Source organism: Athene noctua, chromosome 4, assembly GCF_965140245.1.
Source record: "Athene noctua chromosome 4, bAthNoc1.hap1.1, whole genome shotgun sequence".
Lineage (NCBI taxonomy): Eukaryota > Metazoa > Chordata > Aves > Strigiformes > Strigidae > Athene > Athene noctua.
In genome coordinates this window covers 19,962,212-19,979,986 of record NC_134040.1, presented here as the reverse complement: position 1 = coordinate 19,979,986, position 17,775 = coordinate 19,962,212, and the positions used below count along the sequence as shown (strand labels likewise).

The 17,775-nt window shown below is 39.6% G+C and overlaps 1 protein-coding gene across 3 annotated transcripts in view; it reads left to right on the top strand.

Annotated features, from left to right (window-relative positions):
* PPARGC1A (PPARG coactivator 1 alpha) overlaps nucleotides 1–17,411 on the top strand; it is a 375,488-nt gene extending 358,077 nt beyond the window's left edge. For all 3 annotated transcript variants that reach the window (XM_074903778.1, XM_074903779.1, XM_074903780.1), the window contains 6 exons: nucleotides 2,677–3,583; nucleotides 4,147–4,251; nucleotides 4,388–4,508; nucleotides 13,164–13,285; nucleotides 13,638–13,789; nucleotides 16,755–17,411. In XM_074903778.1, coding sequence (XP_074759879.1) covers nucleotides 2,677–3,583; nucleotides 4,147–4,251; nucleotides 4,388–4,508; nucleotides 13,164–13,285; nucleotides 13,638–13,789; nucleotides 16,755–16,858 — 1,511 coding nt within the window. In that variant the 3' untranslated portion in view covers nucleotides 16,859–17,411. The remainder of the gene's footprint in view (nucleotides 1–2,676; nucleotides 3,584–4,146; nucleotides 4,252–4,387; nucleotides 4,509–13,163; nucleotides 13,286–13,637; nucleotides 13,790–16,754) is intronic.
* The last annotated feature ends 364 nt before the right edge of the window (nucleotides 17,412–17,775 follow it).

Genomic DNA, 17,775 nt, shown 5'->3' with positions numbered 1-17,775 from the left:
ACGCTGAAATGTACACATTGGCGGAGAAATAGGTGCGTATGAAATAATCCAACGGTTATAGAACATTGTCATGGCATTGATGTGGGATCGTGGCCCTCGGTGAAGATTACCAGGGATTAGCCTGAAGATGAGCAAGTGTGCAGCCAACTGGTTTTCTCAAAGTTCACAGTTTGGAGATCGGTCATGGGACACACAGAAGGTGGACTCCGTAACAGTGACCTGGATTCAGAACTTCACTCCCTCCTCCATATCCGATGGAGGTTTGTTCAAAAGTTAAACGAACATTTTCCAACTTCTGTCTGTTTCTACTTGCCTGTGCACTTCCTGCTTCTGCTGAAAACCAGGAAAAAAGCCAAAATGCCACGAGGAAGCCCTTTCTTAGGCTGTCCCCACCACAGTTCTGCCAGCAAGAGAAGTGCCAGTAAATTTAGCTCAGTCTGTACTTTTGTGAGGGGGTTTTTTGTAGGTTTTTTTTTTTCTTCCTCCTCTAAAGATTGTTGGACTCCTTGTCGGGCTTCTGGAAATCATTGTGCTCTGTGTTTAGCTTTCTTCCTGCCAGGGCTAGCTATAAAAAAGTGAAAATGGAAACAATATTTTATTTTGAATATTGGATTATTTCCAGGGTTTCTTTGCCTGAAATTCTTAAATATGCAGGCTCATTGTGGAGTTGTTATATTTCTACTTCATCCTTTCTTTAAAACTACATCCAAAAAATCAGTAACTAACCCCAGAGATTCTCATGGGCTGTATAATTTCATGAGTAAAAGTGACAGTTCTAATTTTTTTTATCTAGAAAACAATCTTTGCTTAGTTAAGTCTTTGTTGAATCTGATCCTAAAGTTTTAACTCAGATATAATTACTGCAGAATTTTGAAGAGGACTGTTCTCTTCGTTTTAGGAAAAATTCATTTGGTAGTCCAAAATATTTGTTAGTGAGGAGGTGGATAAAGTATGAAATATATACTGCTGACTCAAGTGAATTTTCAGGAGGAACGAAAAAATAATGGACTCAAATTAAAGGAAATACAGTGATGACTTTGCACAAAACTTTTTCTCTATTAAATTCAAATTTGAGGTAACTAGACTTTTAGGCATCATTACTTTTTCTTCAGTTTCCCCAACTTTTGTGGCATTGGGCAGAGTCTTCACATAAGCCACAGGTTGCTCATAACCATTTTTTCCAAATGTTCAAACAAAATCAAGCTGCTCTCTTACATCAAGTATTCATGCCTTGGTACTCCTATCTTCTTTTTTTCTGGAACAAATTCATTGCAGCTAATGCAGTGGGACTCCCAGTCTCCATTTATGCTCCTTGGGGAGCACTGTGCATTGATGGACCCTTTTCCTTCTTTACAGCAAAACACTATAAAACATGTTCCATTTGCATTGATCTGCTGAGCTCTGTTGCATGGTTAAAAATACAAAACAAAACTCTATAACTGTGTTTGAAATACACATTTCCTGTGTGTCTGCCCTCTCTTTTCATTCTGAGGCAGCATCAGCCTCCGGAGTGCTTAAGGATGGTCTGGATTATCTAGGAGAACTCCCTAATCTCAGTCTAATTTGTGTAATTTTAAGTATATTTACTTCTGAATTACATTAAGGTTGATGGGATGGAAACAAATTTTTCAAACATAGCATACTGAGTACCTTCCTGAAGAGTAATTATTTCCTAAACAGTGGCTGCAGTTTGCTGTTACTCTGCCCTGGTGTCCTGGGTTATCCTTTTGTAAAGTCGTAAGAAATTCTATGATTTCTACAGAAAATATTGAGAATTATATTCTACCCCTATGAAAACAATTAGAAGATGCTGCTTCAGTTTTCCGGTTTTACTGGAATGGGCAGTAGTCCTTCCTGCAATTTTGTCTCACCGTAGTGGTATAATCTATTACGGTTATGTGAACAGTCCTGATTCAGTTAGTGGCATCTTTAGTCTTTGAATACTCACCTGTTTCGTTTCAACTCCCCGCTTCATGACTCTCACTAATATTTAGTTGTAAATGTAGTGGTTCATTACAGTTACAGTTGTTCTATTGTTCGCTTGGGTTTTAGTTGCAGAACCACATTTCAGGCAAAATGTATTAGTTATACCGACAAGAATGTATTATACATACATTAGCAATGGTTTACAAAGTTAATGAACTGTGGAGACAAAAAGTCGTTGCAGCCGAGTTGTAGAGTTGCTGTATTTCCTTGCATTTGTGTTCTGCGTCCTACCAAGGTTCCTTTGGTAGCACTCATTTATTTTAGGGGGACTTACTTTTATTCAGGTTTTTGTCTGCTAATTTCTTTAGGTTTTTGACAGTGCTAGTCTTTTGGCTTTCAATTTTTTTATCAAAATCTTTTTGATTTTTAACAAAAAAGTCTTTTGTTTTTTCTCTCTTGATCTTTTCTATCAAAATCTACAGAGAGAGAGGCGGATGTCATGGAAGAAGGGGAGAGGAAGAAATTATGCTGAAGATTAATGGCAATTCATTAGTACCGCTGCTATGGTTGTTACCAGACCTTTGGCGTCTCACACCTGAATACTCTTATTCTCAGTATTACTAGTGTTAAATTAAAAGTGACATAGAATGGGTCTTGCTTTGTATCTGTTTTAAAGAAGCACGTGAGCTACCTTTATAAATGTTGTATGTGTGCCTAAAACAAGTCTGTTCTGCCTTTTTTTTCCCTTAGGCCTAACTCCACCTACGACCCCTCCTCATAAATCCAACCAGGATAATCCTTTTAGGACTTCACCTAAGCCGAAGTCATCATGCAAGACTGTTGTACCACCTTCAAAAAAGCCCCGCTATAGTGAGCCTTCCGGTTCTCAAGCAAATAACCCAATCAAGAAGGGTCCAGAACAGTCTGAGCTGTATGCACAGCTTAGCAAGACTACAGTATTGTCCAGTGGACATGAGGAGAGAAAGACAAAACGGCCCAGTTTGCGGCTGTTTGGTGACCATGACTACTGTCAATCTGTGAATTCAAAATCTGAAATACACATTAAAATATCCCAGGAACTTCAGGACTCCAGACAACTAGAATTTAAGGATTCTTCACCTGGGTGGCAGTGTCAGATTTGTTCTTCTTTAGAACAAGACCTCAAGAAAGAGACTTTACAGACAAGTAAGCAGGGATCCCACGGTAATAACAGAAAACAGCTCCAAGACCAGGAAATCCGGGCTGAACTGAATAAGCATTTTGGTCACCCCAGCCAAGCTGTTTTTGATGAAGAAACAGATAAGACCAGAGAACTAAGGGACAGTGATTACAGTAATGAACAATTCTCCAAACTACCTATGTTTATAAATTCAGGACTAGCAATGGATGGTCTGTTTGATGACAGTGAAGATGAAAGTGATAAACTATGCTACCCTTGGGATGGGACACAAGCCTATTCATTATTTGATGTATCGCCTTCTTGCTCTTCTTTTAACTCTCCATGCAGAGATTCAGTGTCTCCACCCAAATCCTTATTTTCTCAAAGATCCCAAAGGACACGCTCTAGATCAAGGTCCTTTCCTCAATGCAGGTCTTGTTCCCGTTCTCCATATTCCCGATCGAGATCAAGGTCGCCCTGTAGTAGGTCCTCTTCAAGGTACGGTACAGCAAATTTATGTATCATCATCATCATAGTTAGTAAGAAGGAAACCAGCTAAAACATAAAGCAACTTAAAGGAAAGAGAAAAAAACCCAAGAAATAACTTAATCGAGTGCAACTGGTTTTCTTGCTCCTGAGCTGGTTAACTCTGAAGGTTATGGGGTTTCTACAGAAACACTTGTTGCCATTATCCTTTAAATTTGCCGAGTTTATGCTTTCCATGTTGAGCCAGTCAGGGCAGCAGCAGAGCAATTGATGAGAGATGTATACAACTAACCTTCCCATTTTTTGCAAGCTGCCCAGTGCCAATCTAGCTGCAGTTCCTGTCAGAGGAAGTTGACAGTGGCTGACTCTGCTCTGTGTTGCCTCAACAAGGAACATTACAGATGGTCCCAGGCGGGGAAATCACTTGAGACCCCTTAGTTGACTAGGAGATCGCAAACTGCTGCTGGAAAATCTCACTGGTAGCTTAGAAGAAATTGTAAGTTCAGGGAAGAGGTAGAAAATTATATCAATAGATTCAGACTGAATGACAGAGGTGAATGTGTTTCTTCCTGCAGATCTTGTTGCTATTATGAGTCCAGCCACTGTAGACACCGAGTGTACAGAAGTCCTCCCTTACGTGCAAGATCGCGATCCAGATCACCGTACAGTCGCAGACCCAGGTAGTGCCTTTTGCCTGCATTTGGTTTGCTATTCAGCTGGTTTTCAAGAGTTAATGAAGCATTCCAGAAATTGTATTACTAATTTTACATTCACAAATGCAGGTTCTTGATTTAATGACTGAGTTATGTTTCCTAGATATGACAGCTATGAGGAATATCAGCATGAAAGGCTGAAGAGGGAAGAATACCGCAAAGAGTATGAAAAACGGGAATCTGAAAGGGCCAAACAAAGGGAGAGACAGAGGCAGAAAGCAATTGTAAGCACTGTGAAGATAACTGTCATTTTATAATAGATTTCTGTTTCTTTTCATAGATTTCTAAAGCTAGAACTCAGACTTCATTTTCTTTCTTTTTTATAAAAGAAAAAATACAAAAATCTGCTTACATGTATTTCTTAGTATTTCAAAGTTTAGGTAAATATGTGTTTTTATAACAGTTTGCTTTCTGATGTTACAATACTAATTTTTTCAGATTCTATAAATTGCAACTCTCCAAGTTTTTCACAGTCAACAGGTAGGAAGGGTTGACTAGAAAAAGGTTTTATCCCAGACAACAGAAAATTAAAAGTAAATTAAATTAAAACACATACAGATCTATCAGTGAATTTGCATTTTATACTATATTCACCTACCGGAGTGCCAGTAATCAATGTCTGTTTTCTGTATTTCTGGGTTTTTTTATAAGGACCCAGCTTACATACCAGTCGCTGGACTTCTGTAGTAGCTGTAATTGTCTATAGAGAGGGTGCAGATAACAGAATTGAAAACTGGGATCCAAAGGCATGAGTTTTAATTTTTTCTTCCTGTCTGTGACTGTGTTAATTTTTAAGTTACTTTTAGCAAAATAGAGTCTGAAGGCATGATACAATTTTAAAATGTCACTTAGTGCTGGCCCTTTCATAATGAATACATATTATTTAATTATTTTGTCCATCAATGTTCTGGGTGAAACAACTGGAATACCTGAGGTGAAGGAAATATCCATGTGGGGATGAGCAACTCTCTTGGCTGTTGTAGCAGTAGGACAGAAAGAATGGCTATTAAACGGACAGGTGGCTTTTCCATTTTTTAGTTTCCCATTGACAACTGTGTGATGGTTTTGATAAACTCAGTTGGGAGCTGCTGTAAATACGGACTCCTCTTACAGTTGCACTCAACATTTCCACTTGGTTTTCTGTGTCCTGCTCTTTTCACTGCTGTTCTGGCTGAGCTCTCGCTCTTATATGAACTGGTGCAGGCTGGGACATTTCACCTTCATTTCCATATTTTCCCTTAGTGCTCTGTCCAGGGCTCACCAAAATGAATAGGTCTTTTTTCTAGTGCCTTTAGTAGATTTTGTATTAAGAGAAGATTTGTCACACACTCTGCAGCATTTCTCCTAATACTTACACCTACAGAACTGGGAGTGTGTAGGGTCTGGTGTAGTCTACAGCAACGAGAAGTTCTGGGAAGGAATAGACACCTTTATTTTCTGGCTCTGGTCTCTGCTACTGTTGTTCTTAGTGAGCTTCATCAAATCATTCCACCTTTCTCTGCTTCAGGTCCCGTATCTACAAAGTGTGGGTGATAGGTGTATTTTGTAAAGCATGAGATTTAGAGCTGTAACATGCTCTGCTGTTTTGATCTGAAATTCAGTGAAGGGAATGGAATTATTTTGCTTGGCTTCAGACAGGGCCATATTTAAGTCAATTGTTGCAGTTAGTTTTAAAATATCTGGCTTCCATCTGCTTAGAGATAACACTACCTTCCAGCAGTTGTAACTTACACTGGCTGTTCTCTGTCAGATCTAACACAAATTGGAGATTGAAGTAGACCTCTGTCATGGGTGTATCTTGCTACTTCTCAATTACTGTACCTTACCAGTATAAAAAAACAGAATCCTGCTGAGGACATAGAAAATCTGATTTAGTTTAAAACAAACAAATATTTGGCAAGTAACTAATAAAAAGAAAAGGAAAAATGAAAGAAAAGAAACTTTAAAAGCTCTAGATACGCTGCATTGTAACTTCCTTTGTTAAAAATTTTAGATGTTTTAAAACCAAGGCTGAATTGATTTTCTTTCTAAAGTGAGTGTTGTCATTATAATTAACTTAGTGAAATTATTTATTAATAAACATAAATAAATCAGAATTAAAAAAAAAAACCAACACCAGAATATGGCAAAAACTTAAAATCCAGTCACCTGTGTAAGAGCTGAAGGATATGTAGATGAAATCCTATTAACTCCTTTTTCCAAAGTCTATCAGTACTTTCACTTCAAAAATCTGTGTTGAATCAGTTTATTCCCTGTGCAAATAAGTAGGGGCTAGGGAACAGCAGAGAAAGGGAAGCCCTGATCCCATGAAGTCAGTGATAAAATTTGTATTATTTCTAGCATTCTCTGCTCCTTTTCTTACTCCTTTTGGCTTATGGGTGTCGTCTGTGTTTCTCCTTTCTTGAGGGACTCAGCTAATTTATTGTTCAGCCACAAGAATTTCTTCTCTCTTTCCTTGAACTCTTTCTACGGTCCCATAAATTTAGATTTCTTTGCTCTCTGCATTGGGGGATTTTTTATCTTCTTTCTAGCCCATTCTTGCACTGCCAGAACTGATTCATAGCTACATATCTCTAGATACTGGTAAAAGAGTGGCCCAAAGATTGGGCAGCACTAATGCCTCAGGTGTTACACAGGGCAGGTGGCTTTTCTTCATGAGAATCATCGTGCTGTAACCTCAGGAGTTGGTTGTAGAAAGGATGCACAGTGGAAAGGGAACAGAAGTTATGACTGAGCTAAAAGCCATCAGGTTTTATTGGTTCGATATCTAGAATTAGCCTCCATGTGACAAGAAGAGTGGGAAATGTAGGAAAAAGAAATGAGAAAAAAATTCACATATTTTAATCTGTCAAAACCATATGTGAAGCGATGCCCTCTGTGCAGGCAGCTTGTATTTTGGCAGACGTGAAGGCATATTGGCAGAATGCTGAAGAGGCTTGTTTTAGAAGCCTGTGCTCATGCTATGTGGCAGAGGCATGTTTAATGGCTGCCCCTTCAGTCTGCACACAACACTGTTGCTGCAGTAGCTTCAGATCAGCTAGAAGCACGGACTAGCATTTTCCTGCATGGATTCCTGAATTCCTGTCTAGACTTACAGCTCTATACAGGTGGCTTGACTTCAAAAGGTACTGTGATAATCTTCTCCCTAACTGGAGATGCAGTGCCTTTTTTGTGGATTGGAGTCTTAATTTTGAGCAATCACACTTGAGAAACATGGGCTGAGCCCACAAGATATTTTCCAGTTAAGAGAGTAAAATAAAAATTTTTTTTCCATTCATTCATTCCTTTATACTTTTGATTGTGATGCCTTTGCTAATTAAGCAAATGTTAGCATAGTTTAGTTTTATATTGACTTGGTTTATTTCAGTGGTCCCCATTTTGTTTTGGAATGGGTCCTCATTGAACATAAGGATGGTCTGCCACCAAGACTTACTTAACTTTGTAATGCTAACCAGATCACAGGGGAGACACATCTATCAGAAAACTGGAGGAGCAACTGAAGGACAGGACAGTCTACTTCAGGCTTTATAGGAACTGGGATCCAGCTTCCAACCAAGGCAGGTCACTGTGATTTGTCAAGAAGACTGAGGATCCCTTTTTCCTTCTGATACACCCCAGGACATTTCTGTGGGATTTTACTCCAGCAGCTCATTAGACCATGCAGCAAATACTTTCCAAGGCATGGCATTAGAAATACAGTTAGGACGTTTCAGTTCTGGAGCCACCAGTTTGTTGTTCCCCATTGACATGGTGCACCAGGTCTTTGAGGTTAAACTGTCTGATGAGCAGCCTGGTGTTCTGGATGTCTGCCACTCTGGCCACGATACTGACTTATGGTCACATCCTCCCTGCAACTCATTTATTGTGTGTACTGGCTGCTGCCAGGAGGTATAACAAAAATCAGCTTTTATACCTGAGTAGAAAATTACTATTAACATTGCTACTTTTCATTTCTAAGTGCTGACAGCCTCCATGAGACAAGTATCGAGTCCCTGTCCCAGAAAGCTTACAGACGTAAGAAGATAAATGTGCCATGAGGCCACTGCAGCAGAAAGAAACACATGGTTTCAAAGAAAATAAATTGCTCTACAACAGGAAGGCAGGGGAAAGGTGGTTTTGTAAATGAGTGCTTGGCTTCTCTGGTCTAAAACCAGAGTCAGCCTATAATGGAGTGAATTTCCACTAACGAAGGATCTGATGTACCTTGTATATTTAGTTTGGATTTTTTTGTCATTGCTTGTCTTGATGGCCTTGATCCCGGGCACTCTAATTTTGCTGTATGAGTTGCTGTAGATGTATCAAATGGATTACCTAAATCTTGAGGTTTACTGGTCCGTCATTATTTTTCTAGCAGTCACCATGGAGTGTGGCTGAACTGTTTCAGTCCTCAGCCACACAGCAGCAGTTGACAATTTTGTGCAATGTTCATTCTTTTTTTTCAGTTCTCATGATTCTTCTTTTGCCATTCATACCTGCCCACAGTTCATACTTATTCCTCTTTAAAACAGAATCCAAATAAATTTGGTGGTTGTATTATTTTTTATATCTATTTCATAATCTTAAGTTTTAATGGCTTATTCCACCCATAGCATTTCTATTTTTTAAACTCTGTCCAACCTTTCCCATTGCACTTTCAAAATGGTATTTGGCCTCCAGTTCTAAGGATAAAAGTCTTCATGGCTTTCTACTGGAAGAGGAGAGAAATCACTTGGTGTAGGAGGAAATACAGTCACGGGGCTTGCTCCCAGCCAGCTGCCTGTACTGGAGGAAGCAGCAGAGCCTTTGACAAGTCCACGGCTTTAAAACGCCCCTGGATTTCTTCTCTCAGCTTTGTACAAAGCATTACCTGGATCTTGGAGAACTAGGTATGCACCACAGATGTGCAGACAAAAAGTAGTAGGGAAAATGGGGACAGCAGCACTGAGTGATGTTACCTCTGGGGTGGCTGCCTTCAGTTCCTGCTGCTTAGTAGTACCACAGGCAGGCAAAGCAACCAAGTGTTGGGTGAAGAAGCCTAGTACAAAATAATATGTGAGAACTAATACATCTAATGGTCTGCGCTTTAGTTCCTTGTGAAATAGAGGATTAAGAGTGAGGAAGGGAAAATAAAGTTTTGGAGGAAGCCTTTGTAAGACAAAAAGATCTTTAGCATCAGTGAACATTTTGCAGGATGCGTCGTCCCCTTATTGACCCTTAGGTGTGTAAGGTATATCCTAGTCCTGTTTTCTCAAGTTTCGGCATTCTGATGCTTTAGTATTTTCCTTTGAGACTTGAAATAACTGCTTTTCAGTCTTGAGATTTTGCTGCCACATCTTCCTGTTCAAATGTTTCTACTGCAAGGAACAAAGAGCAATATTTTGAAGAAGGAGCTTTAGATAAACCAAAAGAAGATAGACCTGTTGGGCCTGAGGGAATTGGCTGGACTCCTCTTTCTTCTTTTTTTTTACCTGGCAAAGCAGTGAACTACACTTAAAGTTTATGATGCAAAATAAATCATTTGCACTTTTGGGAGGCAAATATGAACACTGTCTTCTAGAATTTCCTGCAGGTTCCCTCTGCCCATGTTGAAACAAAAGCTTGTTTCTGCCATTCTACAGGTTTCCAAGTCATATATCATGTCCTCTAACAAGTGCAATGAAAAGCATACTTGATATGCACATATGGACTTACGCATGTACCTTATTATAAAATAAAGGCTTTTATCACTTAGAGGTATGTTGTAATCTTGTTATGCTTGTTTAGCTCTTATTATTAATGGGAATAAAAGGCAGGTGTTTCTGTGAATACAAATATATTCTTCATAGTTGCTTTAAATAAACCAAAGTTAACCAAGACAAAGACAATGCTGTATGAATCCTGTATTCTCCAGTATCTTATACCATCATGGCACTCAGCTTAAAAAAAATACTTGAACACATCTCCTCATGTGTGCACACTGGAGGACATATGGTGCATTTCAGCTTTAAATTTGAATTTCCTTAATTTTGCAGGTTTAACTTATTTCCTTAATGATAGTTTAACAGGCTTTTTTTTTTTTTAATTGTTCCATTTTGGTTTATTACAGTTGTCTTACAGGGATATTAGAGATATAAAGGTTATTAGAAGGATAAAAGAAGGAAAAATTGCACAGACATGCACATAGACTTACGGAAAAGCATGCAATAGTTATTTCCATCACACCGTAATATAACAATCTCCATGTCAGTGAGTGAAACATTATGTTTTTTCAGTCGAGATGTATTATCTCAGCTAAAGTATATTAGACAGTCTGCTATATTATGTTCTGCTCCATCTGGTCAGTCATTTAGGTTCAATAGCAAGTATCAATGGAATTGTTTCTTATCAAGTGTTTCAGTGCGGTTAAATCCTTGATTTGGTAAAGCAGTCTGAAAAAGTAATTACTGTGCATATGCAGATTTTCCTGTTTTTGAAGTTTTTGGCACTCAACCATACTGAAAGTAAGCAGAATTAGAATGGGGGAAAAGGAAGAAATGCAGATATCTGTTACTTGCACTTTACAGTCCCTAGTTTGCAGAAGTCCTACCCAAAATCCTCTATCAGGAGGATCAGGGCTCTGGACTGGAACACAGTAGAGACAGAAGTAAAAAGCAAAAGCTTTTTAACAGTAAAGTGCCCCTCTTCCCTGAATTTATGGCCACCCATGAGCACACTTCTTTTAGCCATGCTAGCCTCTCCAAACTGCACTGCTACGACAGAGGACAAGGGCAGCTTTTGGACCATGCATTTTGGAACATAAAACATTTAAAAATGAAAGTGTCCAGGCATGGTTATAGAGGACTACCAAGGCGGTCACCTTGGTTCTTTCTATAATCAAAAGAGGCAGTAGTTTTAGGCATCTAAATGAGATACTTGCCAGATCCCGTTGATTAAGGAGAGCATATACATACTTTGGTAGAGCTACCAGGGACTCTGCTGGGCTGAACAGGAAGCTATAAAGGACCGAGGTGGTTCCTGCGGTCCATGTGCTATACCTTAGTGGGTAGGACTTCTGAGTAAGCGTGTTTGATTCTTAGATCTCTGTTCTTTGGTGCTTTAAACTCACTTTCATTTCTCAGGAGCTTAGATTAACTGGATTTGAGCTCCTGAGATTTGTGAGGCCAGGAAAAGAGTCAGTGAAAATAGTTGACTGAGTGTACTAGTGAGAAGGAGCTTCTGTTGGGAGGTAAATACATTAGTTTCAGCTTCCTGATCCAGGAATTGTTTATTTTACATTAAACAGTTCCTGGGACTAGGTACTTTCCTAGGAACAGGGAGCCAGGATTTTTGGGCCCCCATAACTAAAGAGTTCTTTATCTCCCTTTATCTCAAATAAGTGCTTAAACAAGTAAAGAAGATACATCAGGATCATTTCCGTTTCTACATGTATTTTGGTCTGATCTCAGTCCTATTGTCCATGGTCCAAAAATGACTAGTGCCTTATGCTTCTATGGGGACTGATGGAAAAGATACATTTTGTGCTGTATCTGGATTGCAACACTGTAAGCTACCTGCCTCTTCAGGCTACGATGTTTCTGAACAGGAATGCAACTCTGCATTTAGGTCCCTAGAGCCTTTTGCATCACACAGTTGAGGTGCTGTTAGCCTTTAGGCACCTCCAGGTTACAACAGTCATGAATTCTCAGCAGTCAGTATAGCTCCTTCAGTATTCGGCACCTAAATTCTGCACAAGTCTCAGGTGCCAAAGCTCATGGTTTAAACTGACATTGCTCTGCTGACTGACAGATTTACGCCAGCTGAGAATGTGGTGGTGGTGGTTTGATTTATGGGACAAGTGTGTGGGTTTGTAAGGGATGAGCAGTAGGGCCGGTAGTGCCAGGATTCTTCAGGCCAGAGGCAATCTGAGACAGGAGGGCTGAGCACCCAAGCCATGTGTAGCTGGTGCTTCTTTGCCCTGATTACCTTAAGGTCAGTGTTTTGAAGATCTCTTTTTGCCTTTTGCTTTGCTTGCAGCTCACTAAATGGCTCTACCTTCAGTAAAGTGTTCATGCAAAAATTCATAAAATGACTCTCACAGGGTTTCCTAGTCTTGTCATTCTGCTGAACATTTCCACTCAGGAAGGAAGTATATGACCCTGACTTGATTGTTTTAAAAGTATCTTTGACACTTTGCTCCAAGTATCGAAGGAACAGGCAAATGACACCCTAGCCTGTAAAATTCAGGGACTTCAGTCAGGTTTTTTTTCTGAAGAAACCAAAAGGTAATGGTGACCACAGGATGTATTTTATTGTCCTGCCTTCCCCCCCTGAAATGTTTATTTTAATAAAAGTAATCTTCTGGACCTCTAACAGTTCTCCCACTATTTTAAGGTATGGATTATGGTGGAACAGCTGACTGCAGTATGAATCAGCTGTTGAGTCTTCTGAGTTTATAATGTTATGTTTGTAATACATTTTGCTATATCTATGGTACATTTATGCAATTACTGTGTTACTTTATACTACTTCACAACTAAGATTGGGTTTTGCCCAGTATTGTATAGATAGCAAGAGAAGGGGAGCTCCTGGTTTGGAAGAGTTTACAGTCTTGGAGGGGAAGTGGTAGAAAGGATGGAAGGGAAGAAGGTGCAGTAGGATACAAAGGGAGCTGTGTGTCAGTGTATAGCAGAACAGTGACAGCAAGAAGTGGAACCTTCCAGGAGCGGCACCAGACAGATGCAGTGTCATTTCAATACCCTAGGTGCTTTCCAGAACTGTTCCACTTACTAGCAAGATGCAGTAGGTCTTCCACAAGAGACTATTACTGTAATTATGCATCCTATGCACATCCGTGTGTGTGTATTTGCATGCATATATGTATAGGTTCATCTCTATTACACATCTGTTAAAAATATGCCTTCCCTCTTGCTGTTTCTCAACAGGAAGAACGTCGTGTGATTTATCTGGGTAAAATCAGACCTGACACAACCCGAACAGAACTGAGGGACCGGTTCGAAGTTTTTGGTGAAATTGAGGAGTGCACAGTAAATTTGCGGGATGATGGGTAAGAACTTTTGAGATTACTTCTTGTTTGGGAGCTGCCATATGTAAAAAAATTATGGTAGTAAGATTACTGGTATGGGAGTTACGAATGTAAGTGCTGACAGATGACATGCTGAGTTCAAAACCTTATTTATTTTCTTTCATCCTTATTTATTAATCTTGCTAGTTGAGATTTCCTGTCCCAGGAATAAGTATTTAGCTTCATGACAGGACAATCATGCTGATAAATGGATGCAGTACTTCTGGCATTTCCACTACTGGATCTCCTGCAAGTTCTTGCTTCAGGAAGGGGTTACACTGATGTGCGTTCACTCTTTTCAGTTTTTGTTCACAACTGTATTTTTCAATTGCAGAGACAGCTATGGTTTCATCACCTACCGCTATACTTGTGACGCCTTTGCTGCTCTTGAAAATGGATACACTTTACGCAGGTCAAATGAACCTGACTTTGAGCTGTACTTCTGTGGACGCAAGCAATTTTGCAAGTCTAACTATGCAGACCTAGGTAGGTATTTTGCTCTATGTGATTTAAAGTATGTAACTGGAACCTTGTAACTCAGGAGAATTTAGGGTTTGCCTCTTTTTTTGTGTGCTGCTTATATTATTTAGATATATAAATATATATTATTTAAATATATGAATTGGGGAGGTTAAAGGAAGTGTTTTCCCTTGCTGCAAGAAGTTTAGAAGTCTACTAATCTGAGCTCTAATCTGAGCTGGTTTCTTTCAGATACTTCAGACTGTGAAAATTCTTTTAAAGGCCGTTTCCATCATTGTCAGAAATAAGTGCCCAATATTCAATAATACATTTCCATATTGAAATAATAGCACCACAGAAACCTCCTGTATGGTTTACTATTCATTGCTATGTTATGACTAGTTCTAAAACTTGATTTATTTATATGAGTGATAAACAGAGAACAGATACCTCACTCCAGAAATTCATTATGATGCTGACTTTGCCATGAGTTGTGCTGTAGATGTGTAGAACATGCCAGAGACACTCCTTAAACACAATTCATAGTTTCTCAAGTTTGAAAGCTAGAATGGCTTCTGACCAAATCTGACCCTTAGTATATCAAAGGCCACAGATCTCAACTGATGTTTCTAAAATCATGCATAAGCACCTATGTATGAAGGTGTCTCCTTGCAGGTACTTAGAATCATGATGTGAGAGGCTCTAGCCTGTGGAGACCTTGGCAGATCTGTTGGTATTTGCTGTCCCACTGATGTGGGGCAGTATGCACACCAGTCACCAGACCCCAATATGCTGTGATAACTCCAGTACCAAGTGTGCATATTGACTGTGATAACACATCTGGGTCTGTCCTAGTCCTGTCTGGGCAAAAATTTATGGTTCTGATCTATGCTCTGGGTCAGGGTGTGATGTTTCCCCTTGCAGGGATGTTTGGAGATGTTAAAAGTCTTGCAGCAGGAATGCTGATGTTAGGTATATGCATAAAAAGACCATGCAGACTACCAAAACGTCCTCTGTAATATTATATAATATACTCACCTCTGATTTAATTACCTTTTAAAATGTAAAGTATTCATTAAATGTTAAACCTTCCCTAATACCTGTATAAATAGACAAAATGTTGAGAGATACTCTTTTCTGAGTAACATAGCAAGGGACATTTTGCTGTTGAATCTATATTAATCAGATATTGTGGGGTTTTTATGAAAAAATGACCACAGTCATTAAAATCTCTCATAACCCTGTAACACAGTGCTAATAAAATCTCGTATGTGCTGCCCTTGGCTTTGTACAATGCAGGAAGTGAACACAGATATTTTTTTCTAACCAATTGATGGCTTTTCAGAATAAACGATAAAGATGATACACATTGTTCACAATGAATATGCTATAATTCACTTCAGTGGCTAAACAGATAATGTAAAGCTAAAAAAAGGCAATTGACTGCTGAAGAGATACAGGGTTGATGTTGAAAATATAAAAGGTAGCAAGGCATTTGTTGAAATGTAGGCTGATAAAAACAGTAAAAACAGATTGAAGTCTTGACTTGGTTTGACTTATCTTCAGCAGTGGAAGCCTGGGTCGTCTCTGTATCTCGGAAAATCTGGGGTTTAAAATAAGTTGTCTGAAGGGAACCCTCTTGAACATTATTCATCACTGGAAGTATTCCCTGGCAGGTCTCTCCATACTGAGTGGGATTCCCAGAGTATCTGCGAGCAGAGTGTTTTCACTTTGTCCTGCTGACAGCTTGAGCTTCTGTGCTTCAGACTGCATTCCCTTTATTTTGCGGAGCATCTGATAGAGCTACATAAGGAAATGGCAGGATGAACTTTAAAATTCATGAGCTAGTACAAGGACAGAGAGAATTAATCAGCCTTGGGTTGAGTACAGAAGAAAGAAAACACTTGAAAATAGTAGTCGAAGTTTAATACCTCTCCTCTGTGAGAAGATATTGTCTTAACAGAACTTGTAATGAACATTTAATGCACAGTGTGTCTTATAATGGTAGATGGGGAGTTCTGATTAATTCAACACAAGAAATGGCAAGAAAAGGGCACTCTCATAAAGGAGCTGTGACACAAGAACTGGGGAGAGTTGGTGTTTAAGCAGGAATGACTCCAAAAGGAAATTCAGTGCTTGCAGCCACATCAGATAATTACTGTACCGGAGCTGTCTGGCCACAAACATACAGTCCCTCCTCTGCGCTAGGAACAGACTGACGTCTGTGCCTGAGCAACTAGCGAAGCTGGAGCAGGTATCACAGGTCACAGGAGCTGGACCATTATTGCTGCTGTGACTTATCACGTATACTGCAAAAAGCTGAGGAGCCCACCTGAGATTGCTTGTACAGCGGTGCAGAGGCCCTGCCCTGAATTCCTCATACTCCAGACAAGCAACCCCCCAAAAAATCAGAATGGAAGCAAAAACCAGAGATTCAGGGAGGTGTAGTGACTTGTAGAAGACCCTGAGGCAGGGCACTCAGAAGCAGCAGTGTCCCCTGTGCGCTGGCCACAGGCTGCCCTGGCTTCCTGCAGAATCATCCCCCTATTACCTTTCTGAAGAGGAGTTAAGTCTTGGATATATTGCATGTTGCAAAACAACAGTTGAAAAACAATGGTGGAGTTTTGGGTAAAGCATCTGTCAAGATTATCTGGACTACTTTGAGATCTATTCATAGCAGTGTGTTGGTGCTCAAGTCCTTGGAGAAACTGTTTTGAGTTTACCTGCTCTATATGTACATGCAGTTTATGGTTCTCCGCCACTGCTGATAATGTGTACCACTTTTGTTAAGTCCTGCTTCTTACACAAAAGCTCTGTCCATACCTAAAAGTTCTCTGATGACCATTTCTGGGATTTTATCATCCCATAAAGTTGTAGTTTTAATTGGATTGTTTCTGCAATGCTTTGTTCATGCCATTGTACAGAGAAAATAATATAAGTACTCGCTAGTGGTTCTTGCCTCTTACCTAAACTTGCATCCTTTGGGTTTCAGATTCAAACTCAGATGATTTTGATCCTGCTTCCACTAAAAGCAAGTATGACTCCATGGATTTTGATAGTTTACTTAAAGAGGCACAGCGGAGCCTGCGTAGGTAACATGCATCACACCTGAGGAAAACAGAGGGATGGCGAATACCTCACGGACATCACGTCCTTCAATAATGGACAATTAAGAAGTCACACTTAGGAATTTCTCCTACTTTACACTCTCTGTTCAAAACCATGGTTTACATGAACACAGCTGCTCAACGAGTGGAGAGGCAGGATGGCTGTCCAGTAAGCACACGCATGTCCATGGGTGTCAGCTTTGCTTTCGCGGGTGATCAGTGGTGGGGGAGCTGGGCGTTCCTTGCAAGTTCGATGCAAACCACGAGACATGGCAGCAGTTCCACAGAGATACACGTACAACAATGAACTGCAAAATCTGTACATACTGCATTTTAACAAAAAAAAGAACAAAAACAGACCAAAAAAAAAAATAATTTGAGAACTATGGCTGCTGATGTCTGGGAATCAGACACTGCATTTATTATTTTTTTTTTTAAATGAAGCTTCTTCCACAACACAGTGATAATATGACAATCCAGAAGAAACCACAGATCCCAGAAGCCTACAATCGGTTTTGGCTTTGTTTTAAAATTTTTCTTTTCCTTGGTTTTGGGTTTGGTGGGTTTGGTCTTTTTTGGGGGGGGCTGGGGGAGGGGCATTTTTTAGTCCTTGCAGAAAAGAAAATGAAAGGCTCAAGCTTCCCTAACATTTTGAAGTTTCATCTTTTAATTCTGACACCCATGTAACTGTCTACAATGTTGATCTTCCACAGCAAAATTTTCAAAGCCTTGTTAATGGTCAAATGTGCAGCTTGTTCAGCGATTTATTCTAATGAGCAGACATGGTGTTACATTATTAATGAGAGTTGGATATAACTATCTGGGGTGTGCACAGATAGTTTATTTGCTACATTCTCTGAAGTAGTTGAGTATTTACAAATGTTAAATGGAGTATTTTTATTTATG